General features: G+C 40.5%; 1 protein-coding gene across 8 annotated transcripts in view; it reads right to left on the reverse strand.

Annotated features, from left to right (window-relative positions):
• The window catches only part of TIAM1 (TIAM Rac1 associated GEF 1), a 398,067-nt gene that overhangs the window by 24,617 nt on the left and 345,818 nt on the right, over positions 1-27,632 (reverse strand). For 7 of the 8 annotated variants that reach the window (XM_067739312.1, XM_067739315.1, XM_067739313.1 and 4 more), the window contains 5 exons: positions 19,158-19,261; positions 9,388-9,567; positions 8,006-8,074; positions 7,568-7,693; positions 2,051-2,159 (listed from right to left, as the gene is read on the reverse strand). In XM_067739312.1, the coding sequence (XP_067595413.1) occupies positions 2,051-2,159; positions 7,568-7,693; positions 8,006-8,074; positions 9,388-9,567; positions 19,158-19,261 (588 nt within the window). Of the gene's footprint in view, positions 1-2,050; positions 2,160-7,567; positions 7,694-8,005; positions 8,075-9,387; positions 9,568-15,011; positions 15,398-19,157; positions 19,262-27,632 lie in introns of those variants that run through there. The other variant, XM_067739318.1, reaches the window with a different exon arrangement.

The following is a 27,632-nucleotide window of genomic DNA, read 5'->3' on the forward strand; positions in this document are numbered from 1 at the left end:
ATCTGTTTAAGCCCCATTAAGAGCAATCAGACTCCACGGGTCCAGCCACCAAATCCTTGAAGGGAAAGAAGACTGGGAATGAGGTGACTGAGAAGAAGCCCATGGCCTCGGAAGCGAGCCCAGGCCCAGAGCTGATGCATGCGGAGGCTGCAGCTTCCGTGGACATCCCAAGTCTTGGTCCATGCCCATAAGGGGCCTAGGAATTCCCCCTGAAGTCCTCATGCCCAAAAACACGTCCATGTGCGTTTAACCCATCAAGTGTATTTCACACATCAGGGCAAAAGAGGGCACGGTTCTCAGCTCTTTGAGCGGTAAAGGGCATCCCTCCCATGCAACCTAGATGGGAGTCTGTTAAGAATCATAGGCTATTTGTCCTCAAAGAGTTCTCTTCATCTTCTTGGCACATCTGGCCATTAGAAAATTGTGGGTCACACCTAATGTCTTAAGGGATGGTTTTGAAGGATTTTCTAATATTTTTCAGGTGCAACAAATAATGGTTTTGAATTTTAAAAATCTATAGGGGCAGAATTTAATCTAATCAAAGGATTAAAAATAACACAATTGCTTTAAGAACTCTCATGAGTATATAATTTTACCATAGAGCAAAGTGCTCTAACACTGTTATGTTAAAAACTCTCATAACATAGCATTCAATTAAAGTTTAAAAAGATGCACACACACAGAACTATATGACCAATTCAGCATGTGCAAAACCACAGACTAGGCCATACAGCGGGACAATTTCCTTGTCCTACAGCAGGACAAGGAAATTCCCAGGTTCCCTTTAAATTTTTGTGCTGAAGTAGAACTCTTTTGCCTAGACTACGACTATCATTAAGTATGGCATTATCTGGGGCAGGATCTTTTGTTGTCCAGAGACCTGTGTTGTATTAATGTTTATTATAATACGTTTTGAATTAAATCAAGTTAGTTCTCTTTGGCAACAAACATAAATATAAGTAAATTACTTACAAATTCAGCAGCTGTTTACATGGCAGCCACAGTAAAGTGTTAAAGAAGAGCAGGCTGATTGCCAGAGATTCTTTGAAATCGAACTTTCTATTGGTTCTACTGTTTACCAAGGACATGTTTCTCTAATCCTTGAACCTATCAACAGTCACATGCAGAACTATGGAAGCGAAACAACTCTCTGGAGACTCTCCGAACACCCCATCATCTTCCTAGAACACTTAGGAACAGCAGCTTGCCAATCTAAAAATTCTGTTCTTTTCCATGCAAAATATAATTACAGCTGGAATGATTTTTGTAAATAATTGAAACAATTTTAGTAGTGATGGTGGTGACTATTAGCACACACCTGAGAACAAAAATAGGTGAGGGAAAAATGAAATGCCAGAAAAAGGTATATGAAGTGTGGTAGGTTATAACAAAATTAATGAAAAGTAGAAATAAAGCAGGGGAATTCTAAACTCCCTACGTTTCTGCATAATTGCAAAATGACTCATCAATTCTGGCCCCAAATAACTGAGTCAAAACGTTGATGGTAAGAAAATTGACAAAACTGTTAATTCAAGATATAATGCATTTCATTTCTCAGTACAGTCGGGCCCCCGTATCTACAGGTTCTATCCACAGGTTCTGCATTGTGAATTCAACTCACCATGGATAGGATATATCTGGGAAAAAAAAATTCCAGAAAGTTCCAAAAAGCAAAACTTGAATACACTGCACACGGACAGCTATTTACATGGCACTTATATTTTATTAGGTATTATAAATAATCTAGAGATGATTTAAAGTATATGGGAGGATGTGCACAGGTTATACGCACACACTATGCGTTTTATATAACAGACTTGAGCATCCTCGAATTTTGGTATCCATGCGGGGGTGGGGGGGCAGGTCCTGGAACCAATCCCCCACAGATACCGAGGAACAACCATACCCTTAATTTGTGGCATGTTGGAACATCCATCCGGCACAACAATGACTCCGATTTCTGTCCAAAAGCCCCCAACCACAGTTGGCCACACAGATGTGAACTGACAATGAACAGGCCCACCTGCTACCCAGTCCTCCCAGGCCTTACCTTTCACCAGAACCTTGGGGACCTTCGTGTGGCTAGCACAGAAGGCACTGTAGAGCTTGAAGCGGTCGGCATAATACAGAAAGGATCCCCCCAGAGAGAAGAGCACCTTCTGGATTTAACAAGAAACAATGCAGTTAGGTTAGGGTCCTCCTCATGTGGAAATATCAGCAGGATATAGCAGGGAGCTCGCAGCTGCCTGACTCTCCCCACAAATCAGCACCACTGACACCTGTCACAGCCTGTCTCAGCTCACTGATGGCCTATGGGAAAGTGTGTGGGTTTACATGTTGGTGTAATAGATGCTGGATTTGGCTTTCTCGGTAATTACAGTCAAGATGTCACTGGTTTTCCAGGCTTGTGTCTTTCAGTGACCTATCTGGGATGTTTGAATGTTACCGAGAAAGTAGATACGGCATTTTGGAAAAGACAGAAATCTGAATTCTCTCATTAGTTCCTGTTGGGAGGTAGAAGTGACAAACCAAATAAAGGCAGGAAACGCATATATCTCCCGAAATAGAAAACACATCACTAACTCCACCCTCTCCAATGCCATGCTCTCTTCTAGCAGGAATAGATAAGAACATAAGAAATAGACTCAACTAAGGAATTAGTACTGTCTCCCAGGCCATACCCTCTGCCCCAACAGGATCAAAACTAGGTGGAGACTTTCCCTATTAGGAATTTAATATGCCTGAGGTGGGATACTTTTTATCTTACACATTTTATAGAAATATATGTAACAGGCCTCAGAAAAGTATCTATGAGGTTTCACAATGATCTATTCTAGTTCAGAAAGAGCTACTGCTTATTTAAATTTAAAATTTAAAACGTATGTTCAAAGCAAAAAAAGAAGCTATACATATAAACATATCCCCATATCTCCTCCCTCTTACGTCTCCCTCCCATCCTCCCTATCCCACCCCTCTAGGTGGTCACAAAGTACCGAGCTGATCTCCCTGTGCTATGTGGCTGCTTCCCACTAGCTATCTGTTTTACATTTGGTAGTGTATATATGTCCACGCCACTCTCTCACTTCGTCCCGGCTTACCCTTCCCCCGCCCCGTGTCCTCAAGTCCATTCTCTACATCTGCGTCTTTATTCCTGTCCTGCCCCTAGGTTCTTCAGAACCACTTTTTTTTTTTTTAGACTCCATGTATGTGTGTTTTGGATTTGAGTGATAAATTGGGTTCCACAAAGTGCACTTTATTGAATGAACAATGTAGAGAAATCTGATAGAATATTAAAAACAAAAAAGGTTTATTATGAACCACACATAACTGGTAATTAGAGGCCTAAATTATTTCCCTACATGTTGTACTTTTCCTCCTTTACTTCTCAAGCCCCATCCCTCCCCAAACCTCCCCCCCTTGACCGAGAGGGTTTTGGGAGGGGCAGTCTGACTCTGTAGGTATAGTCATCCTTTGAGCTATATTCAACAATCAAATGAGAAAAACTATAGAAGAAAAAGCTCGAATTGTAACGTCTTACTTTAGCCATATCAAGCCATTCATTTCTTTAACTTTATATTTACTAGGCACATACCATACAGCAGACACAGACAGAACATTAAGGTATTCATTTGTTCTTCCAGCCTTAAAAAATGATCTCAGAGCACAAAGTGTGCACAAACATGAGGGGTTTCTACACAAAGGCTGCATTTCCCCTGTGTTTCTCTTCTGCAGGACTTCCCAGAGCCTCTCACTGGCTGACGGACACTGCAAACTTCCAAGGGGAAATTTTATCAAAACTTATTTGACCTCAGGACCAATTTTTTTCTAATCCTGTCTTAGGCAACACAATTTGAATATTTTAACAAGTGTTTATATTTTTTGACAAATACATAATTAGGATTTAAATGAAGTAGCAATGGCGGAAACCAACAGCAACAGGTTTAAGAGTGAACGCTGACTGTCCAGAAGCCAACTCAGAAGTGCCAGAGAGCAGCCCCGGGGCCAAGACTATTGAACATGCACCAGTTGTCATGTCTGACAGATGGAATGGAGAGGGTCAGATGAGGCACTAAATTAGTGAAATGAAGGTCGGGGAAGAAAGTTCCACTTAAATGGAATTTACAGCACTGACTGCTTAGAGTAAACTTGCTAAAAGGATCACGCACCAACCCCTCCCTAGAAGAACTCTGCTCACAACACAGTTATGTTCATATCACCGTTCTGATAACTAAACTCTCCTGAAGTGATCAACTGACTCTAAACGCAAAGAACTGGACTCACAGCAAAAGCCTGCTACATGAATATAATGAATGTTAGATATTTTAGATTAAAACCAAATGTTTTCCGGTCTGTCCGCATTTTTATTATGTTCCACATTAAGCAACTTTTTGATTAACTGACAAACTACTGGCCCTTATCATGGTGTTCTAATATCCTATCAATTAATTTATCAATGAACCACACTGTACTTCAAATGGACAGTATGACCAACTACCCTGAAGAGAAGAAAAACGAACTAACACAAGCAATTTCTGAACACACAAAAAATGAACTATATGCAGTAGTTAGGGTTAAAGGGATATTATGCCTGCAACTTACACTTAAATGGTTCAGAGAAAACAATGATATTCTATATACAGAGAAACACACACACACACACACACACACACACACACACACACACACACATAAAGGAAATAGGTAGGGAGAGAAAGGATAAAGCAAATGTGTTAACATTTGGAAGAAGGCTGGGAGAAGGCTATCTGGGAATTCTTTATACTATCCTTGCAACCTTTCTGTAAGTCTAAAATTACATCCAAATAAAAATAGAGAACTATACATGAATATATGTCCATATGCTTATGTGTATGAATATGTGTGTGCATTCTAAATGACTCCTGTTGCAGAGGGACTGTAAAGAGATGACACACAAAAATATATCGAAGGGGTAGTCTTCATCTCATCCTACAAACCTGTATACATACTAACATTACACAGCCAGGTTTCTGCAAGTGTTAGAAGAGAGTCAAAGTGTATGAGGGTTCCCACCTATATGGACAACTGAACCCAAGTTCAACACAAGCACAAAAGCAATTCAGTGGAAAAGGACTGAAGGATAGTCATTTCAAAAAATAGTGCTAGAAACATTAAATATTCATATGCAAAAAAATTGACTTTGATTCACACCAGATCAGAGACCTAAATATAAATCCCCAAATTATGAAACTTTTAGGAGAAAATCTTTATGACCCTGGTTTAGGCAAAGAGTTCATAGATAAGACAGCAAAAGTATGACCCAAAAGAGAAAAAATTTGAAAACTTGGATTTCATTAAAAAATAAAAACTTCTCAGGGGAGGGATAAATTAGGAGGTTGGGATTAACATATGCATACTACCGTATATAAAATATATAACCAACAAGGACCTATTGTATAGCACAGGGAACTATACTCAATATTTTGTAATAACCCTATAAGGGAAAAGACTCTGAAAAAGAACAGACGTATACGTATGTATGTGTGTAACTGAATCACTCTGCTATACACCTGAAACTAACATAACATTGTAAATCAACTCTACTCAATTAAAAAAAAAGAAATCAACTTAAAAAAAAAAACTTCTCTTTGGGAGATACTGTATGACAAGGAGAAAATATTTACAAATCATATGTCGGTAAAGGGCTCATACACAAAATTTCCAAAGAACTCTCAAAACTCAACAATAAGAAAACAATCCAATATAATAAATGGGCAAATGATTTGAAAAGACACTTCACCAAAGAGGATATATTGAAAGCAAATTAGCACATAGAAAGATACTCATAGTCATGTCATTAGAGAAACTAAAATTAAAGCCACAATGAAGTGCCACCATCTACCTGCTAAAATGGCTAAAATTCAAGAGTGACCCGACCTTGTTGTAAGAATGAGGACGAACAGCTGGTGGGACTGTACACTGGAACCGGTTTGGAAAATAGTTCCACTGTTTCTTAAAACGTTAAACATACACTTACCATATGACCTAACCATTCCATTCCTAGGTATTTACCCAAGAGAAATGGAAGCATATATTCATACTAAAACTTGTACATAAATGTTCACAGCAGCTTTACGTGTAATCACCAAAAACTGGAAAAAACCCAAATGCCCAAGAAAGGGGAAAGGATCACAAAGTGCAGTGCATCCACACAATGGAACACTACTCAGCAATAAAAAATAATCATGGGTATATGTAACAACAGGGATGGAACTCAATATAATTACACAGTAAACGATACCACATAAAAAAGTGTACATGCTATATGTTTCCATTTATATAAAATTCCAGAATGCTAACTAATCTGTAGTCACAGAAAGCAGACATAGTTGCCCGTGGCTAAGAGGCAGCCGTAAAGAGGAAGGAGAGAGGAATCACGAAAGAGCAGGAACAACAATTAGGGGTGATATTATGTTCATTATCCTGATTGAAGTGATGGTTTCACAGGTGTACATGTATGTCAAAATTCATCAAACTGTACACTTTAAATATATGTAGTGTATTGTCTATCAATTGTACCTCAATTAATCTGTTTTTTAAAAGTACATGAGGGTGACATGTAAGCCAACACCATTGTGCACAAATCAGTGAACCCTTGTCAATCAGAAACACAGCACAGGAAATTTCTGCAATAAGGGAAAGCCAACCAAGGAGAAGGAGACAAGCTGTCAGCATCCTCACTGAGGTACTAGTCATAAATCCTCACTAAGGCTACAAGGACATGGCTTCCCTGGTGGTGTAGTGGTTAAGAATCCTCCTGTCAATGCAGGGGACACGGGCTCAAGCCCTGGTCTGGGAAGATCCCACATGCCATGGAGTAACTAAGCCCGTGCGCCGCAACTACTGAGCCTGCGCACTAGAGCCCGGGAGCCACTACTGAGCCAGTGCACCGCAACTACTGAAGCCTGCGCGCCTAGAGCCTGTGCTCCGCAACAAGAGAAGCCACCGCAATGAGAAGCCTGTGCACTGCAGTGAAGAGTAGCCCCCGCTCGCTGCAACTAGAGAAAAGCCCACGCACAGCAACAAAGACCCAACGCAGCCAAAAATAAAATAAATTAAAAAATAAATAAATTAAAAAAAAAAAGGCTACAAGGACATTGTGTGCTGGAAGATTGTCTTCCTCCTAGATAATTGATAAGCACTTCCATTAACCAGTTTCCCAGAACAAGATAAGTTAATTTGTTTATTGGAAAACCAAGAGTGCTAGTCTAATTTGTTAGTAGCAAGTATTAAAGGCCCCTACATAAACAGAACAAAAGGTAGGCACATCTTCCAAAGCAGAAGTCAGCAGATACACCAGTTTAATGCAAGTCAGTGGCACTGGTTCTACCTCAGCCAGAAAAGCAAGATGCAGTGCGTTCCCCTCTCAGACTCCCTTTAGGAAATGACTCCACTGGCAGTTCAGTGAAGACTCAAGACCACGGCAACAATGCCTCCTGCGATGTGTTATTAGGAGATTCGACTTGACCTATAGGATAGCCCACCCTTGACATTAAGAGGAAGCTTTACACTATTTGAGGATGAGACTTACCTTAAATTGATCAACTTTCTCAAGCTTTTCCAGATCAGGTACCAATCTCACTCCATCTTCTAGAGTTTTAAGGAATTCTACTTGAAACTCTACCATTTCAGTTAAATTTCCAAAGAGCACATCAAGCTGGAAAATGCAAAAGAATTTCATCAACCCCGTATTTCATTAGTGTGCAGAACCTTTATTTGCTTCTGATTTCAAAGTTTTTCTACCCATATTTATAAATTACGGTAATGCTCCCACCACCAGAAGGTGGGGCAGCTCCCTCCTTCCTCTCCAAGTGCACACCAAGAGCTCCGCAGGCAATAATTTGATCTATTTATTACAATTAAATGAATTCAAAATGCTTTCAGTATTGTGTGTACTCCCCAGTCCTTCCTCTTCACCAAGTCAAGCTATAGTGTGACCCTCACGAAGTTCAGACAATTGCCACCATACCTCATCTTGGGTGAGAAAAGTTTCTTTTTGAAGAGGTTTTAGGTATCTCTCCATGAGACAGTTTAAGTCCTAAGGGTTGAAAGAATATGTGATTAGCACATCTAAAAGTCTATAAAGAATCTAAAGAAAAAAAAATTATGTCCCAAATGCTAACATTTCAGTCTTTACGTCACTGAGGTCCATTGAGGCAGAAGTGAGCCAAACTTTTCTCAAGATATTTCAGACTTTGCAGGCCATATGGTCTCTGTTGCAACTATTTAACTCTGCTGCTGTACAGGAAAGCGGCATAAATAATACATAAGTGAATGTGTGTGGCTGTGTTCCAATAAAACTTTATTTGTAAAAACAGGCAGAGAGCTGGATTTGGCCTAAGGACCATAACTTGCTGACCTCTGACTTAAAGACTAAAACAGATCATACTATTGTAACATGGAACTAAACATAACTAAATTATACAGTTAGAGGAGTATATCATTATACAATTATCATAATTAGATGAATTATATAGTTATAGGAATATATTATGAATTATATAGTGTTGAAATAACTTTCCAGGCCCAAGATGGAGCCATTTCTGCCTGGGGTGTCGGGTCAGCAAACCCAAATTTAGATCATTTTTGTGTGCCTGTCAATACACCACTTGACCAGAACGTAGTATATCCACTCAGCCAATTTCCAAATGCCAGGCCAACTCTGGGCCTTCTCACCCCAACCAAGGTTGACTACGTGGCCCCAGCCAATCAAGTATTATCTACTTGTCTCTTCCTTGTTCTTTATTCTTTACCCTATGAAAGCTTCTTGCCTTCTGTCCCATTTTACAGTTCTACAAAAGGAGACTGTCCACTTCATGAATAAAGTTTTAAATAAAGTTTTTATCACTTTTAAATTGTCTTCTTTAATCATTTTTAAACAATAGTTGTATGTATTATAAATTATATAGGAACAAATGATATAGTTTCAGGAATATAACTAAATGTCAGAACAAATGATAACACAAAACAGACCTGATATCTTTCTGCCTAGACTCAAAGTAGATTGTGAAGATACTACTAGTTGAATTTGTCAAAAACGAATTCAATTTTAGTATGAGCTCAACAACATATTTAGAAAGGTCAGAAGGTTCACTTAACATCCACCATCATCTCCTTTCTGAGTCAATCAATCAGTTATTTATATCAACGAAGTGCTATAAGAATAGATATGCTTCCCTAAAACACAAAAGGAGATCGTAACATTCAGAATCAAGGCCAAATTCCATAGAGAGACCAAGATACCCTTCAAGACCGTGATCTGGCTTTGCTGTTAGTCAAAATCAGTATCAACACAGAGCCTGCATCCTTCCGAAGGACGGAAGGAAGGATGCAGGGCAGGAGAAGACGTACTTTCACATAGGTGCGCTCCGTCTCCAGGAGCTCACAGATGACCTTGCGCAGCTTATCGGCGTCCGTGAGCTGTCTCATGGTGGCCAGCTGAGGCCCGGCAGAGTCCTGGGGGGACGGGCTCGGGTCAGAGGAGTTCATCTCGTGCAGACTGCGGCAAAATGCGGCCACCTGTTCCGTGCTCTTCAGAGCACAGATGAAAAGGCAAGACAGACGAAGTTATCCCTCACTAGAGAGACTTGTCTGACATCTGTCCCTCCTAAAGATGTTCTTCCTGGTTAATGAACTGCCACACATGAATCACATCTCTCGTTTCCCCAAATTGCTCCACACATCTGAGAGCTCACTGAATGCTCATAACAACCATAATAACAACTGCTGACATATACTGAATGATCACTGCATGCCAGGCACTGGTCTGATTCATTTAATCCTCCCACTTGGTAAGTGAGGGCTATTATCATTCCTATTTTACAGTCGAGACAACAGAGGCCAGGAGAGGTTAAGTAACTCATCCAAGATTGCACAGCTCAGATCTGAACCAGGCAGCATGGCTCAAAGCCTGTGTCCTTAATTACTCTGCAAGAAGCTCTCCAATGAGGAGAGGAAGATACGGACAAGTGCATTTCACCCAAAATACAAGGGTAATTCATTATCAGACTCTCAGTTCACTGCACTATACATATTTACTTTGCAAAGCTGGAAGATGATTTTATAAGCAGAGTCTTCTGTCTCTATTAAAAGTTGACACGGAGGCAACTCTCTAGATAACAACAGATATATATATATACATATATACATATACATATATATATATATATATACACATATATATATATTTTTTAAGTTTCTGTCTCTCCAACTTCTCCAAGGCAGAAAGATTCCACCACCACCAGCACCCACCACCTCCCCCCTCCTCCAACTAAAACTAAGGGGCATTGACCCCTGAAAAAGACCTCAATAGGAGAGCTCACTCCCCACCCAATCTCTGTCCAGGATGATTCAGGTGGAAGTTTGGGAATCTAGAATTCTAAAATTCCAACTTTTCAAGTTATGCAAAACAGTTCTTCAAAGCAAGGGTTGAAGATGGACCACTGAAAATCCTGTGGAATCAGTAATTCCCCACCCTGGTTGCATGTAGGAATTACCTGGGGAGTTTTTAAACCTCCCAGTGCCCAGTGCACCATCCAGATCAATTCGATCCGAATCTCTAGGACGGGATGTGCAAGTGTTAGCATTTTTTTAAAGCTCTCTATGGTATTACTCCAAAGGCTATTTTGTAGCACAACATCTAGTTTATTAATTTATTAGTATTTGTTCGAATGTACCACTCTGCAAATATCTCATGCATATCTCCTTGCATATCTTCTTGGACTGCTCTTCCCTGTTTCTATTGTCCAATTCACCCCTAGGCACAAAGTATTTCCAATACAGACCTGTGCAGATAAAGGATTACTTTCAGGAGTGAGTAGGTGGGTATCCCACCTGCTCACTCTTGAAAGTGAACATCCTGAGAAGACCATCCTTCCGAAAACAACTGTTGGTGCCAAGAGCTGAAAGTCAAGGCTGGCATTTCGTGGTAGGCAGAGGAACCAAACCAAGTGTATCCCATGGGGGTAATTCTTAAACACAGAGGAAGGTAGCTAACATTAGCATGCCTTCTCCTCATTAGCATATTGCCTTTCCCTCATTAGCATAGCCCAAAGGGAAGGAAGCCCGGAATAAAGACAGGACAAGGACATGGGAAATCAGAACTTAACAAGGATGCATTAGCAGCAATGTCATGACAGGAAAGAGCAGAGCCAGGACCCAAATCCACGTAATTATTGATCCAATTTTCTTATGGTTACACAGCTTATTTATTGCTAGCACAGATCCTGGTCTTATATGCCGGGATGTATTAGTTACCTGTCAGTGGCACTGTCAAATGTTCCCTACGGAATCAGTGTGTCAGACACTGACTATCCCCACAAAGAATTCTCCCTTTGGTGACTGCTGAAAAACTCACCCAAATGGGCTGAACTGTAAAGCATGTGACTTATAACCCAATAAGGCTGTTAAAAAAGAAAAACTACTTTTTTTAATCACAGCCTGTTTCAGTAGAAATAAACTAAACAGTTTGATTTAGTTATGTTAGGGTTTTACAAACTCAGTGTCATCATTCAATAAAAACAGTTAAATATGGCTTTGTCCTAATAATTAAAAAGGAACAAGTAGGTCCATTTTAACAAAAATGTCCACACGCCTTTTAGATGATCTCATGATAACTGTAAAAGGCAACTGCATTATAACATAGACATCATGGAAGTGGGGTTGTGCCTCACCAAACGAAAATCCCAAGGAAAGACAGTGTGATAACAGCTGACAGCTTAAGTGCCCTGCCCTCCAGCTAATCCCAAACTCTCCTCTGTCACTTTGATTTGTCACTCATCAAAACAACAAATGTATAACTGGCACCTTCGCTTAAACAATGCTTTTCTAAATGTCCCAACAATAACCACAGCTGCCTGTCATTTACATACAAATTAATAACATAGCTGTTACTCATGATACCTAAATCCATTCCCATATTCCCATCAGAGACACAGGAGACCTTTCTGCAGTTTTATCATTTAGACAAGTTGCCATGAGAACTCCAATGTCCTCACAGATTACACCAAGGATGTCCCACACTTTAAGAAAAAGGCAAGTTATAACCTTGGGACTCTGACATATCAAACGCAGGAAATTCAAAAGACATTTCCCTTTGTGCTCCCAATTTGCACCACGCTGACTTGTTGCCATTCTCAGCAACATCTGGCTTGAATAATGAAAGGCATGACATGGAGTTTCTGGGTTTTCGTTCCCTCCGTTTCACGATAAATACTTTAAGGTTTCCATTTTTAAGAGTGTGAGTAGGGTTCCTGACTTTGCCTATGTCAAGTCCACCACCTCTAAGGTTCAGTATTCTGAGTTTTAAGCTCAGGGAAAAACTCAGGGAAAGCTCAGGTTAGTGAGATGAGGGCCAGGGCTCTAGTGCTCTACACCTAGCCATCTCCTACCCAACCCCCCGTCAAACAGCCAGGCTCCCCACCTTCTTCCTGGCACATCCCTCCCGAGCCAAGTCCTGGATTATATTAGGAAATACCTTTAGCATTCCAGGGGATACCTAAAAATATCCTTGAGTCCTCTTCTGAGAGTTCAGAGCCTTAGGCATCCCTTCCTTATAAGACACAGTCTTCCTAAGCTAAGATAGATTTATCGGGGGGTGGGGGGGAAGCAGTTTCTCCACTGGCAAGCCCCTTCTCTGATTCAAGTTATAAACTCTCAGGTTTATCAAGGAACTGGGTCAATATGGACATAATCTTTTTACTGTCCATTCCATGTTATCTAAATAAATAATAAATAAATTTAATAAAATAAATAAACAAACAAAAAGAATAACAAGTTATATTGTATATATCATCAAGGGGTGTTACTTATAAGGCCCTTAATGAAATTTTTGCTTGGAAACAACTTCAAAGGATATCATCAAGTTTGAGAATTTTGTTTTACTAAAATATTACCCCCCAAAAAAGGAAATGCAGGTCGCCTTTAGAATACCTCTAACCTAGAGATTTTACATGTTGTGGCCCAGTTTTTAAGTCCCCCTGCCCCCATACTGTGGCCAAACTTGTTTGCATCAAAACCTATTAGGACCTGGGGTCGGCGGGGGGAGATGAACTGGAAGATTGGAATTGACATACATACACTATTGATACTATGTATAAAATAGATAACTAGTGAGAATGTACTGTATAGCTCAGGGAACGCTACTCAGTGCTCTGTGGTGACCTTAATGGGAAGGAAATCCAAAAAAGAGGGGATATATGGATTCGTATAGCTGATTCACTTTGCTGTACGGTAGAAACTAACACAATATTGTAAAGCAACTATGCTCCAATAAAAATTAATTTAAAAAAACCCATTAGGAGCTTCTCCATGTAGCTTGGCCAGGATATAGGATGTAGAAGGAGCTGAGTGCAGTGCTTTCCTCACTCTACCACTGAGTGATACATGGCATTCTGGTCATTTGCACATCAAGCACTGTAGCCCAGAAAGCTGCCATGAGAGGTCCTCAACATAGCTCCTAAAAGCCAAGTTTCCTGGAATCGGTACAAGTAGCAAAGGATTGCTGGAAAGAAGAAGACAGACACAGTTTCTCCAAGTCCAAACCTCTCCCCGTTTGAGGACTGCCATCAGTCACCATGGACACAAAAAGCGCTTATGGGCATTTCAGAGCTGCCAGTTAAAACTGTTAAAGGGTAGCAGAGCTGTTCTACTGTCAGGATGAAGAGTTACCCACCCAACGTACAGAAATGAACATGACAACTGAAGGAGGAAATGGGCTCGTTTACTGAGGTCTGCATGAAGTTCAATGTTTATAATATCACTTTCTTCCTGTGGAAGATGAAAAGAAAGTACAAAAAGAGGGGGGTAGGCTTTCAAGTACACACTACCAACCCAAGCTACCCAGCTGTTAAAGCTCTTCCTGTTATGCAACCACTAAAGGCAATTTCTATCTCGGGATGAGTTCAGAGTTCTAAAACTGTCCTTTGAGTCTGACCGATTTAACACTTCCCACAGATTTAAAAGGGGCCAGAGTGGCCTGAAATCTTATAGCCTTTATTTAAGCTTTTTTGGGAAACAAACACCAAAGTAACATATTCCATAATTTCAGAGACCCTCATATACAATGATAACCCCTATAGTTCTCTGGCATCTTTTTGGTCTCCTTTTGAACAAACTTTGAAGAAGAAACATTCCATAAGGATAAAGGCTTGCTTGAGTAAATCACGTGTACTCACTGTCCAAGTTCAATTTCATTAAGTGACACGAAATCTAACAGTCAACAGACTCTGATATTAATATTTAACTATTAAATGGTTTAACTTGATTTTAAATTATTCCTCCCCCTTAACCCACTAAAAATTTTTCTTATTAAAGAGGCAACAGTTACCATAGGAATTGGCATACACAATATAGGTCAGTTGACATTAAATCATTAATACATTCCCTGGGCCAACACATGTAAATCCACCTGCTTCACAAGTAAGCAGAAATAAAGTCAAAAGCACTTAAAACTTTATAGGAGGCAAGTTGAACATTCTTCTTGCTGAATACTTAGGCTACCCGTTCGGAGGTGGAGATGGGGAGACTTATCACACATGTAACACAAACATGTTCAAAATCTCAACACTTGCTTGCTGAATACTTAGGCTACCCGTTTGGAGGTGGAGATGGGGAGACTTATCACACATGTAACACAAACATGTTCAAAATCTCAACACCCAAAAGAAAAAGGGAAACATTCAAGTGACGATTAATTTTAAAAATAATAATAACAACCCACCTTTCTGTCATTTAGAAATGAAAAAACAGATATGTGTAAAGATTCTTGGCAAACTCGACTTCACTCCAACTACTGATGCCCCCCACTCCCATGTTAAAATGTATATTCTCTGTCCACAAGGGGATCTAAAGGGCAGAAGGCTGCAATATGGAGACATGGGACAAGCATATCACCATCATTTGAACTGGGAAACAAATCAGCTAGAAAGTCGTAACATACACAAAGGCTAGCAAGATAGAATTCAAACAGTGCTCACCAGGTGAAGCGTCCGATATACAGAATCACCGGACTTGCCACTGTTTTCAATCCTGGGCTTGCGCTTTATTTTCCACAAAGCAGACATCATCGGGAAGGTATTCTCATGATAATTCTACCTCCTGACACGTTCCACAAAGAAACAGAAGTTTCTTAAAATACTCGGAGAGCACCAAATGCCTTCTGGCTCCTGAGAGAGCATCCTCCCATGCAGACAGCCCATGCCGGCTGTGCCATGAAGACCTACGGCTGCATCTCTACAGAGCAAGGACAGCGACAGCGCGACCCGACAGCAGCCCCCTCTGCCCGTCAGTGCCCTCTGGGAGGGAGTCAAAGGCTAACCGATAAACCAGAATTTATGCTTTGTTTTCACCTGGCTAAACAGCAGAAGTTCCAGAAAGGGAGAGCCAGGAGGCAAGAAAACAATGCAAAAAAAAAAAAAAAAAGAAAGCCTCCCGGGGATGTGAGCGTCTCTACCCTGCAGACTGAGATCAGCTGATTGGCCTGCATCCTGCACTGCACAGGAATATTAAACCCGCCCGGCTCAAACTTTGAAGACACCCCTCACAGAGTTGAGAGCAGACACTAAAAACCAAAACATTTTTTAACAGTTCATATTTTCACAATGTCCCCCGAATGCTTTGTTACAAAAACCAAACATTTCCAAGACAACAACAATTTGGATTGAAAAGAAAAAAGAAGGCTTTCCAATTGGAAATGCTCTGAAAATGATTCTCATACATTGGCTAAGTGGAAAACAAAATCACAGCTGCCAGGGGGTCTGGAATGCACGACAGGACTGCCCGGAGCTAATTAGCATTCTTTTCCAGAGACAAGAGTTTTCAATTAGAAGCAGGGAAACAAGTGGGTGGGTGGGGGGGCGGTGAGGAGGTCCTCTGAGGTTGTCACCCACAGTCATAAGAGGAAGGACGTGGCTTACAAAGAGAAAGGCCGCCAGACTGTCCCTGCGGTGTGGAAGTCCCACAGCCCAGCCCGGTGGATGTGACAGTCCCGTGTCACCACGGCTCAGCAACAAACTCACAATTACCTACTTGCTCAACCCCCGAAGACCACGTGCCGCAAAAACTGCCCTCTAAAAAAAATTTGTAACAACACACAAAACTCTAACGTGCATTCTCTTTATCCTGCCCACTGTTTCACAAAATGATTCATTTAGGAAGAGCAGCAAAAATATTAAAGAAATAAACAAAAAGAATCGACAGCCCTCACGTATTCAGGCAGATAAAAAATGATTTCCTGTTTCATTTCATTTATTCATTTGTTTGTTTATCTATTTATCTAGTTTTTACATTCTACACCCAGCTTGGTGCATTCACATTAAGGCTAAATCATCCTTCCACTTTTAGGCAGCTTACAGCTTAACTACAAATGTTTGGTTTATCCTCAAGAAAAATGACACACTGATATAGGAGGCGCATCAAAAAATATTGATCCTTAATCAAGAAACTTAAGATATACACTTGCTCTTACTTTAAATCATGAAAAAAGACACGAAGCTTAAGCGTTAGAAAAATATTTCACGAAGCTTAAGCATTAGAAAAATATTTAAGTGGCTAATGAGTATACAGTTGCCTCTTAAACAACTCGGGGGTTAGAGGTGCCGAATATCCTTGCAGTCAAAAATCCACGTATAACTTATACTCCCCCCTACCCCCATATACGTAGTTCTTCCGTATCCACGTGGTTCGTCCGCATCCACGGTTCCATATCCGTAGATTCAACCCACTGCAGATCGGTAATACTATTTACTATTGGAAAAAAATCCACATATAAGTGGACCCTCACAATTCAACCGCGTGTTGTTCAAGGTTCAACTGTATATCTAAACTGGCTTATACTATCACTAATTAATTCCTTCCTTCCTTTTTTGAAACCTGGTATTTAATACCAGACCTTAACAATCTGGCCAGAAGGTCATTTCAGCAAAGCAGTTAACAACAGAGAGCCTCGTTTTGTCATCTCAGAGCTGTGTGACCTTCAGTAAGTGGCTTAACCTCTCTGTTCCAATATTGCCACCTATAAAATAGGGGGAATAGCAGTGTCTATCTCTCAGTGGTATTATGAGAATGAGAGGTTAATATCTAATATATACAAGACACTACCTAAGTATTAGCTCTCATTTATTACTCATAACAAAATCATTCAAATAAAGAAGATAAAATCTGAATCAAACCAACACCAGGAGTATTTTCAGGTACAGAATCACACAGTGCTCCGTACATCCAGTCTATAAAAAAAGGACTGTGAACCTATGGTGTCAATGAGTCCACCTTATGATCTTTAAAAATACTCAGATCATTACCCAAACTTGTCAATAACTTCAAAGATATTCTCCTTTATGAGAGCCTACCGCACATTTCTACAGTGAAATCCAGGAACAGCATCGCCTGCTCCTATACTTGACCCTGGCTGTTCCAGGCACGTTTCAGGGTCTTGTTCTCAGGAGAAAGAACCATGAAATCAGAGAGGCACCTGGGATGAGTCAACAAAACCCTGGGGCCTCTTCCTTCCTCTCTGCTGCCAGAACCCCATATTATAGAGGACCCTGTTTGGGACTTCATGACTCACTATATTTAAAATGGAAACAATCTCTCAAAATCCACAAAGGGAGTGGAACACGGCTATTATAGTGAAGTAAAAATGATCCAAGTTAAAAAGTATTCAGAAATAAATGTCTTAGATACAGGAAAAATAACTGTACTCCCAAATCAAATTAGAAACTGAGAATTAACATTTTTAGTTTAATAATAGAACCATTTAATAAATAGCCTTCAAAATATCTTACCTCACACGGAAATATCTGTTTCTTTTGAGGGCCACTCACCCTCCCCCACCTCCCCGAAAAAGTAGGTAAAAGGCCACAAAAATAAAAAGTAACTTTAAACAGCTTTTGTTTGTTTTTTTGCCTTTAAATGAAACATGCATGTTTCCGTTTACTGGCTTTTTAATTAATAACCAACAACATAAAGCCCTTTCAGTCTACAGATATTAAATTTATAAACATTAAAATTACTTTAAAATATTAAATTTTATACTGTGCTCAACTTAGACACTGAGAGTGATGATCCTATGATGGCAAAAGAGAAACATATGGATAAAAGCAATGCTGAAGATAGTCTAACATATGCACTCAAGAAAGTCCTACAAAGATATATAAAGACAAAAAGAGGCAGAAAAGTATACACAGAGAAATGTAGGTTTTTGAAATAATCATTCGGATTTGAAGAGTATATTTCCATTATCAATATCAGTTATATTTTTGACCCAGCCAACCATCCAATTACTGGACAGAGGCAAGAATCACCTGATATTGTAGATGAGAAAAACAAAGGTATAATTTAAAGTTACATGATTTGCTCAGGTTAAGTGACTGGTCAAGGTCAAGCAAAAGAATAGGAGACAGACAGGGGGACCAACATAAATATGTCAACGACATTCTGAAAACAGAAGACGAATAAATACAGACATAATCACGTATCACTGTTTTTACTGGGGAGGGGTCTTTCAGATACAGGTAACAGAGTTTTCAAATTGTTATACTCTGGAGATTGTGATGAGAAGAGGTTATTGACACATAGAACTCTTTAGGAAGTGGAATAAAAGCATGATGAATTATGGAAAACAAATTCGCAGTTGCACCAAAGGGTCAGGATAAGAGCTTTGTCACAGTGCTCAACCGGGTAAGAATCACTGTATTTGGATTAAACAAAAAGATCGTTTCTTTCCCTTTAATGAAAAAAAAAGGTGCTCACCTTTCACAAGAGCTAAACAGAGATAATGCAAAGGGAGTCTGTTATAGAAACCATGAGTAGCAAGAAAGTATAACGGACCCAATTGTACACATTTTAGATGCTGTTTCATCATATATATATGGAAGCATAAGAAGGAAACGGGATGAAATGAGACTTTAATTCATTAAGAGTGAGCTCTGCCCTATATTCTCACATATGGGTTTGTTCTCAAGACTATAATTTGGATTTCATATCCTATTTAGTGACATCTCAGAAGTAAAAACACTTTGGTCCCGTGGAGGGGCCTTCTAACCACATACAGCTGCAGAGGTGACGTGTCAGCTGTGATTCTTTGGTGGTTCAAGACATGGGATGTGCAAATGGAAATCTCTCACCTTGCTGCTGTGATCAGTCTCATCTGAGGATTCCAAGTCTGGCCCTTCGGTCTCCTCCGGAGCACTCTCAGGACTACTGCCCTGCTGGCTGCAGAGGCTGTGCCCTGCAAGGTGAAGTCAGAAGAACACGTGGGTCAGCACGTACAGTCATTGCTATAAGCCATGCCAGTGCAAGGGAGTGTGGGGTCAAGCTCATGACGTGTACATATATTGTTAGACGCTCCAAGTATGTGCTCCGTGATCTTGGTTCAATAAACGTCAGTTTTTGTTGTTTTTATTGTTACCACTATTATTATTATTTTATAACAGTATATTTTTATTATTGATAATACATATTTTATAATATACAATCATTGCTGTGGACTGAATATTTATGTCCCCCCTCAATTTCATAGCTGAAGCCCTAATCCCCAATGGGACTGTATGTGGAGATGAGGCCTTTGGGAGCTAAGCAGGTTTAGATGAGGTCTTGAGGATGGGCCTCCACCAGAGCTCCCCTCCTCTCATGTAAGCACACAGAGAAAATGCAGCTGTCTGCAAGCCAGAAGAGAGCCCTCAGCAGGAACCCAGATCTTGAACTTCCCAGCCTCCAAAACTGTGAGAAATAAATATCTGTTGTTTAAGACACCCAGTCTGTGGTATTCTGTCACAGCAGCCCCAGCTGACTAAGACAATAATTTACTATCCATCTATCTATGAAATAAAATTTAAATAAAATTAAATTATTTGATTGATTTATAATCAAATTAATTGCTGGATCAATTACTTCATTGCTAAAATAACTGAATAAACCATTCTGAGAAGAACACTAAAAAAATAATAACTTTCATATAGATTACCTGGCAAACTTCACCCACTCTTCCCACCATATTCTATGTATGCAAAAGTGCAGGCAACCTTCTTTCCTATTTTACCAAGTCCCTACTACAGTGGTTGGCTACGGTAGCCCCCTGCAGTGGGGAAGAGAACATTAAGAGCTCTTTCCTCTGGGGGGATTCTCAGATTTAACTGAACTGCCTGGGGGTTCATGTTATGCAGATTCCGATTCAGTAGGTATACAGTTGGACCTATGATTCTGCATTTCTTACAAGCTCCAAGATGCTATCAATCAAGAGGTCCACGGTCCACACTTGGAATAACAAGTCCCTACTATATTTACAAACCTCTAGCTAGTCTGATAAGACAGTGGTTTGATGACCATTATCTTAGAATATGTCAGGCACTGGGTCAGGGACTACAGCACCATCACTCTAACCCGATGAGAGAGAAGGGAAGAAAGACGAGAAGAAGAGAAGGGAAGAAAGAGAAGAGAAGAGAAGGAGCCACTTTCTGACTCTTTGGATGAAAGCGTCAGTCTGCAAAGAGGCTGCCTTATTCCAATGACACGGTTACAGTCACAAGCTGTTTAGCATGACTTTCTGATCAAATTCTAGGTTGGCTGGGAAACTAAGGAAAGAAGCCAATCCCTGAGCAAACCTCGCTCCAAGGCTGCGTCCTGTGGTCCCCTTCCCCTCCTCTGGAATGAAGCAGCAATGAAGCGAATGCCTACTTTCTATGGTTTGTAAGTTTCTGTCCGAACCCCCTCGCCTCCCCGCACCTAGTCGCAGAGTTCTGGCTCTACGATGTTCTTGCACTTCTTTTAATTACTTGCTCACTCAATAACATGGTGGGAGCCATCCAAGAGAGAGGCCCACTTAACTTGGTGGATATCAACAATGTCACACCGTCACCACCAGAGGAAAAAAGAGTGATTGAATACTTTAAATGGGGGCAATGACCTAGATTCTGGGGCTAGAAAGAAGGGGAAGATTTGAACAGCGCTAAGCTCTGAGATGGCAGGAACCACGCTCCCTCAGCACTAAGCAGGGTGGCGAGGCTGTACACAAGGTCACCTTCACGCTGTAATCTGCATAATGGCGACCTCCAGATGGTACAGCCAAACACTGTGACCCTGCATATCTCCACTGTTTATCATAATGCCTGGGCTCTAGAGGTTGCTCACAAAATAGTGGGAAAAGGAATGAAAGGATTTTCACTGTTAACAATACTGTGGGTCAGGTATCCTAAAAAGGAAGCAAAAAAACCCTAATTCTACAAAACACTTAGGAATTCTAAGTATCAATAAAATAGAACAAAATTCTTTTTATATTTTTTCTTTATTATTATTATTTTTTGTTGTTTTTGTTTTTGCGGTACGCGGGCCTCTCACTGCTGTGGCCTCTCCCGCTGCGGAGCACAGGCTCCGGACGTGCAGGCCCAGCGGCCTTGGCCCACGGGTCCAGCCGCTCCGCGGCACGCGGGATCCTCCCGGACCGGGGCACGAACCCGTGTCCCCCCCACCGGCAGGTGGACTCTCAACCACTGCGCCACCAGGGAAGCCCCATTATTATTATTTTTTGGCTGCACCATGCAGCATGCGGATAGTTCTCTGACCAGGGACTGAACCCATGCCCTCTGCAGTGGAAGCACAGAGTCTTAACCACTGGACCACCAGGGAAGTCTCCCCAAATCCTTTTTAAACATAAAGCTGAGCTCCAAGAAATCCCCAGAGCCCAAAATGAAGAAGACAAAGGAAGCAGGAGGGGTGGGCCAGTCCCAAAGCCATGGCAGTGCTGAGTAATCCATCAGTCCCCAAACTCCAAACCCTAGAGCAGTGTTTCCCAAAGGGAGCGGGAACCTGTTGGTGTCAGGAGGGGAAAACATTTAGGAGGAAAACTGTACACACGGCAGGTACACAGGGCACTAGCCACACACACCCCCCCCGGGCTCCTGGGTTCTAAGTACCTTGAGCACTCCGCAGCCACTGTGACAATCAAACACGCACCCCTACAGAGCCCAACAGCAGAACCATCTCAGCTTGGGAACCACAGCCCTGGAGCCTTTGGTGTCAACTGTGAAGCCGTGAGACAGAAAACAACTGTAGGGTCAGTACAAACTGGAGAGTTAGAATCAAATCTCCCACATTCATATGGTTCCTTTGAAGGGCTACACTTTTACCCCAAAAAGACTCAAAAAGATTTTTTTTCAAAAGTACTCACTGGCAAAAGAGAAAAAAAAAAAAAAAGAAGGAAAAAGGAAGCTGATTTAACTCTGCCCATACTCTGGGATGAGTGGGGATGGAGGCAGAAGGGTTTCTTCTTGGAGGTGACAACCACAGGCTGGCTGCACGGGTGTTTGAGATTCAAATTTACACTATGTCCTACATTCTGGGGACTCCAATGTCTTAGTCTGCTCAGGCTGCTGTAACTAGGACTGCAGACTGGGTCGCTTAAACAACAGACATTTATTTCTCTCCGTTCTGGAAGTTGGAAATCAAAGATCAGGGTGCCAGCAGATTCTTTCCTTGGTGACGCCCTTTCCCTGGCTTGCAGATGGCCACCACCTCACTGGGCACCTACATGACCGCTCTCTGTGTGTGCAAGGAGAGAGGGGGTGAACCCTGGTCTCTCTTCCTCTCCTTACAAGGACACTAATCCAGCTCATAACTTCGTCTAAACTTAATTACCTCCCAAAGGCCCCCAACTCCTAATAACCCTCACATCAGGGGTTAGGACTTCAATACAGGAATTCAGTCCGTGATCCTCAAGATGAAAAATTGCCATAAAGTTGTTCTAAATTTGTATTCCAAGGGCATCTGGCGGAAGCCAAAACAAGTCTGCTCTAGAGGGATTCATCCTTAATGATGGGATCATATTAATGGTCAGACACACATAAGCTGGGTCAAACAAGAACCTATAATCCATTATTATAAACACAGGAGAAGCAAGTCCCCACGAGGGAGAAGCAACAGCTACAACAAGACTCCCAAGGAATAATACCGCAATTATCAGATAGAGATTGTCAAACGAGTACGCTTTAAAAAAAAAGGGGGGCAGGGGACAAGAAAAGAGAGACTTTCAGAAAAGACCAGGTAAATTAGTAAATTTTTTAGAAATAAGAACTATAATCACTAAAATTAAACACTCAATGGATAAGGATAAGAGTTGAAGAAAGAAGCTAGGAAGGCCTATCTGAAGACATTATCTCACTAAAGCACAGAAATTCTCAAATGCTCAAATTATCAACACAATTGTATTTCAAGCTAAAATAGTATTCAAGAAGAAAAATATAATAAAAATCATTTGACAAAGAGTGAGAAAGTTTACTAATATAGAACCTCGCTAAAAAAAAATTCTCTAAAGGATGTACTTCAGGTGGGAAAACATATATACACACACGCACACATGTATAATCTGGTATATGAGGTTACCAGAGAGATAAATAGAGAGCTGATATTCACACAGGCAAGTTGTAGTGTATAAAACAACACTCCACACACATCCAAAAAGGCATTTGGAGGTAAAACATATAAGATGAAACCAAAGCAATGGTGGGTGATTGTATTTAAACCATTTCATGGTCCTTTTATGCTTCAAGTGAGAAGTAAAAAGAATTTGGTCTTGTTTTGTTAGAAATCATGTTAAAATTTTAAGGGCAACCACTAAAAGAAAAGAATTAGACTGTATAAGTTGAAAGGGGAAAGTGGAGTTTAGAAATTCAGCCAAAAGAGAGTACAGGAAAGGGCAGGAAGAACAAACAAGATCAAGACAGCAAAATACGATGATAGAAATGAGACAAAATACATGGATCTTCTAAATAAATGTAATGTAGACTAAACTCAATATTTAAACTTCATGTTTAGATAAAAACCAGAATAATGTCATACAAAGCCCCACCTATATGCTTATAGGCAAGAAATAGACCTAAACAAAAAGACACAGAAGACTGAAAGTATAGGGATGGAAAATATATTAGGCAAACGTAAAGAACGCTCTCCAAATGCCACACAAAATAGATTTAGTCAGACTATAGAAGATGTAAACATCAAGAATTATTAAACATCAAGAATAATTATTATGGATCAAGATCCATGAATTTTAAATCCTATTCACAAGGACTAGCAGTTTATGCAAAGAGCCCACATATGAGGCCATAACACAAATCTCAACAAATGCCAAAGAATCTGAATTCAGACAGACCACACTGGCAGCATTATTTTTGGAACTAAATTTGTTATGAAAGAGCAAAAGGCTAGTAATACCAAAGACAGTTTTAGAGAAGAAAAACAAGACTGGGATACTTTCCCTACCAGATATCAAAATGTATTTAAAGTTACAATAATATAAGGCAGTGCAGAATTAGCAAGAAGACAGGCTAACAGAACAGAGAGTCCCAGAAACAGCCCCACCCGTGTATGAAAGTGTGATGTACAGCAGATGTGTCACTGCAGATCCAGGGGAAAAGAATGGAACATTTGATAATGTGGCTAGGACAGCAGATTACCCACATGGGAAAATAAAAAGCTGAACCCTAACTCACATCATTCATAAGAATCAGTACCAGGGAAGTATAAAACAGAAAGTGAACAGTCCAAACTATAAATCTTTCAGAAGGAAATATAGAAGAAAACGTTTGTTGCCCAGGGGAGAGAGAAGGATTTCTTAAACAGGATATAAAAAGCACAAATCCTATGAGATAGAAAATCAGATTTTACTAAAATTAAAAACTTTTCTTTGTCAAAAGGCACCATAAAGGCAACAAGATACATTATAGACTGAGAAAAGTTATCTTCAACACATATAACTGGCAAAAACTATTAATATCTAGAATATAAAAGAAGTCCTATGAATCAATAACTGTGGGTCTATCTGATTCTACAGTATATATTCTTTTTTTACCCTGTTAGCTACGCTTCTGCCTTTAACTGAAGATAAAAATTAATAAAATAGGAGAGAAAGAGAAAAGGCAATGCAGTTGTGGTAGACAATTGGCAAAGATGACAGTGATGATTCCTCCCATCCCTTTAAAGCACGGATCTTTGTGTCAATGACCCCACCCCATGAATTTGGGTTGGCCTGGTTTGTGACTTGTTTGGGCCAACAGAATGTGACATAAGTGGTGATATATGAAGCCTTCTGAGCTAAGGCTACAAGTGGCTTTGCAGGTTCTTGTCTGGTCCCCCAGGAACCCTGGACCTACCATACAATGAAACCCCCAAGCTAGTTTATTGAGGATGAGAGACCTCAAGGAAAGAGGGGTCCAGCCCACCAATCACCAAATATGTGAGGAAGGCCATCTTAAACCAGCCCCAGTCAAGCCCAGATGACAAAGTCACAAGAGTGACTGAGGCAAGGAGAGCAGAACAACCGTCCAGCTGAGCCCGGCCCAAACTGCTGAGCACAGTGAGCAAATTAAATGGTTGTTTTGGGTGGTTTGTTACATAGCAGTAGATAGTCAACACATGGTTAGGGGGAACTTAGTCATCTAAGAGAGCCAGAGAGGCAGGAATTGACAGTGGTGCCCTTTAAGAATGCTGAAGAGAGACACTGGCATGGCAGGAACAGGGAATCCAAACCAGGAAAAAGTCCTGTTTTTGCTCTCACACTTCAAGGCCTTCTCTGAACACTTTCCAGCTGAAGAGGCTTATAGAACACCATTGTCGAGTTTCTATGCAACCCCATACAAACACAGATTTGCGACTTCCTACTCTTCCTTTACCACAAGAAACCTTCCTCTAAGAGCAGACCCTGAAGGGATTATTCCCTTTGTGGTGGAGGTAGCTGTCCCCATTTAATTACCAGTACACATGCAGACAGCTCCAGAAAGCTGAAGACAAGGCTGAGAGGTGGTTGAGGAAGTAATCAAAGCAGGGAACTTCCTGTCCCACTTCACTCTATGCCCAGCACTTAGCACATCACCACCTGGCATAAAAGAGGCGCCAGTTAACGCGTGGCAGCACAGAGAGGAAGCAGAGCCAAAACTAAAGAGACAAAGGATGAGCAGGGGTATACAGTGGAGAATTATTCAGCCACAAAAAGGAAGGAAATCTACTCTTTGCAAAAACATGGATGGACCTTGAGGGCATTATGCTTAAGGGAAATAAGTCAGTCAGAGAAAAGCAAATACTGTATGATCTCACTTATGTGTGGAATCTAAAACAAAACAAGCAAAACAAAAACAAACAAAAAAACCCTCACAGATACAGAGAACAGACTGGGGGTTGTCAGAGGTAGGGGGTTGGGGGGCAGGTGGGTGAAATGGGTCAAAAGGTATAAATTTACAGCTATAATGCATAAGTCCTGGGGATGTCATGTACAGCATGACGACTATAGTTAATAATGCTATGTTGTATATTTGAGATTTGCTAAGAAAGTAGGTCTCAAAAGTTCTCATCACAAGAAAAAAAATTGTAACTATGTGTGGTGATGGATGTTAACTAGACATTGTGGTGATCATTTTGCAATGTATACAAATATCAAATCATGATGTTGTACACCTGAAACTAATATAATGTTATATGTCAGTTCTACCCCAATAAAAAAAAAAAAAAGATGAACAGTGGGTGGACAGTCTCAGAGAATGAGGCAGTACAGGGCAGGGCTGAGGCCCAGCAGGACAGGACCTATAGACTATCTCAAAAGCTGCCATAAATAACGTTCATTGTTGTGAACAGGTGTGATCATTTCTCTGCTTCTTCAAATTATTTTCACATCATAATGTGATTGTTTTGTGACTGAGGAAACCTTTGCTGCTAGCACGTCCCACTCACCATTAGCCGGATAGACAACAATGAGGTCAGGAGCAGTACAAACACATGAATGTAAGCTTACATTTTGATTTATCTTTGATTTACTTGGATGAGATGCATTCACCAAGAATTTAATGGAGGAAGGAAAAAAATCTTTGCCTTATGAGATACATGAACAATGTAAGTTAAACTAGCAGATTCTCCAATTCAAACATTTCCAAAGAGGAACCAATCATAACTGGTTATTGACTGAAAAAAACGACTGAGGGGAAGGGAGTAAGAAAAGGTTAGACGCGGCCAATAAAGACATTTAGCTGGAATCTCATCCTTAAGCGATGATTTTATTTTGCTTTTCAGCCATTTTACTGTCATATAAGAATAAGAATTCCATAGACACACTCATATAAGATCAGCATAAACACCTGCCCCTCCCCCAAGCTAAGAAAACAAAACCAAAACAATTTATAAAGGAAAAAAAAACCGGGGAGAGCTAAATATACACTATGAAAAAAAAAGGAAAAACACTACAATTTTAACTTGGGAGACAAATAATAACTTCTTTCCAACCAAATTTCACAAAACCCCAGTGTCTGTTTCTCTCCAGAGAACATTTTTTTAATCCATAAAAACTGTAGATATAGTCCTTCCCAATCCTATCAGCTTGTTGTGAAACTCAAATAATATATAATCCACTAACGTTCTTTAAAACGATACAAATGGAGGCTCTTAATCTCTGAACCGACATTTTTTTCCACACACAGGACTCAACGGGTGTCATTAATCAAATGCAGCTGGAAATCAGGACTAGGTGTTAGGGTTTCCCTAGCAGGGCCCACAGAAGCGGGCCATGTGCTGTGTGACGATAAGCACCACACACAGACAGTTTACAAAACGCACATGGCTCCACA

The sequence above is a fragment of the Pseudorca crassidens genome, chromosome 5, assembly GCF_039906515.1.
Source record: "Pseudorca crassidens isolate mPseCra1 chromosome 5, mPseCra1.hap1, whole genome shotgun sequence".
In the NCBI taxonomy this organism is placed as follows: Eukaryota; Metazoa; Chordata; class Mammalia; order Artiodactyla; family Delphinidae; genus Pseudorca; species Pseudorca crassidens.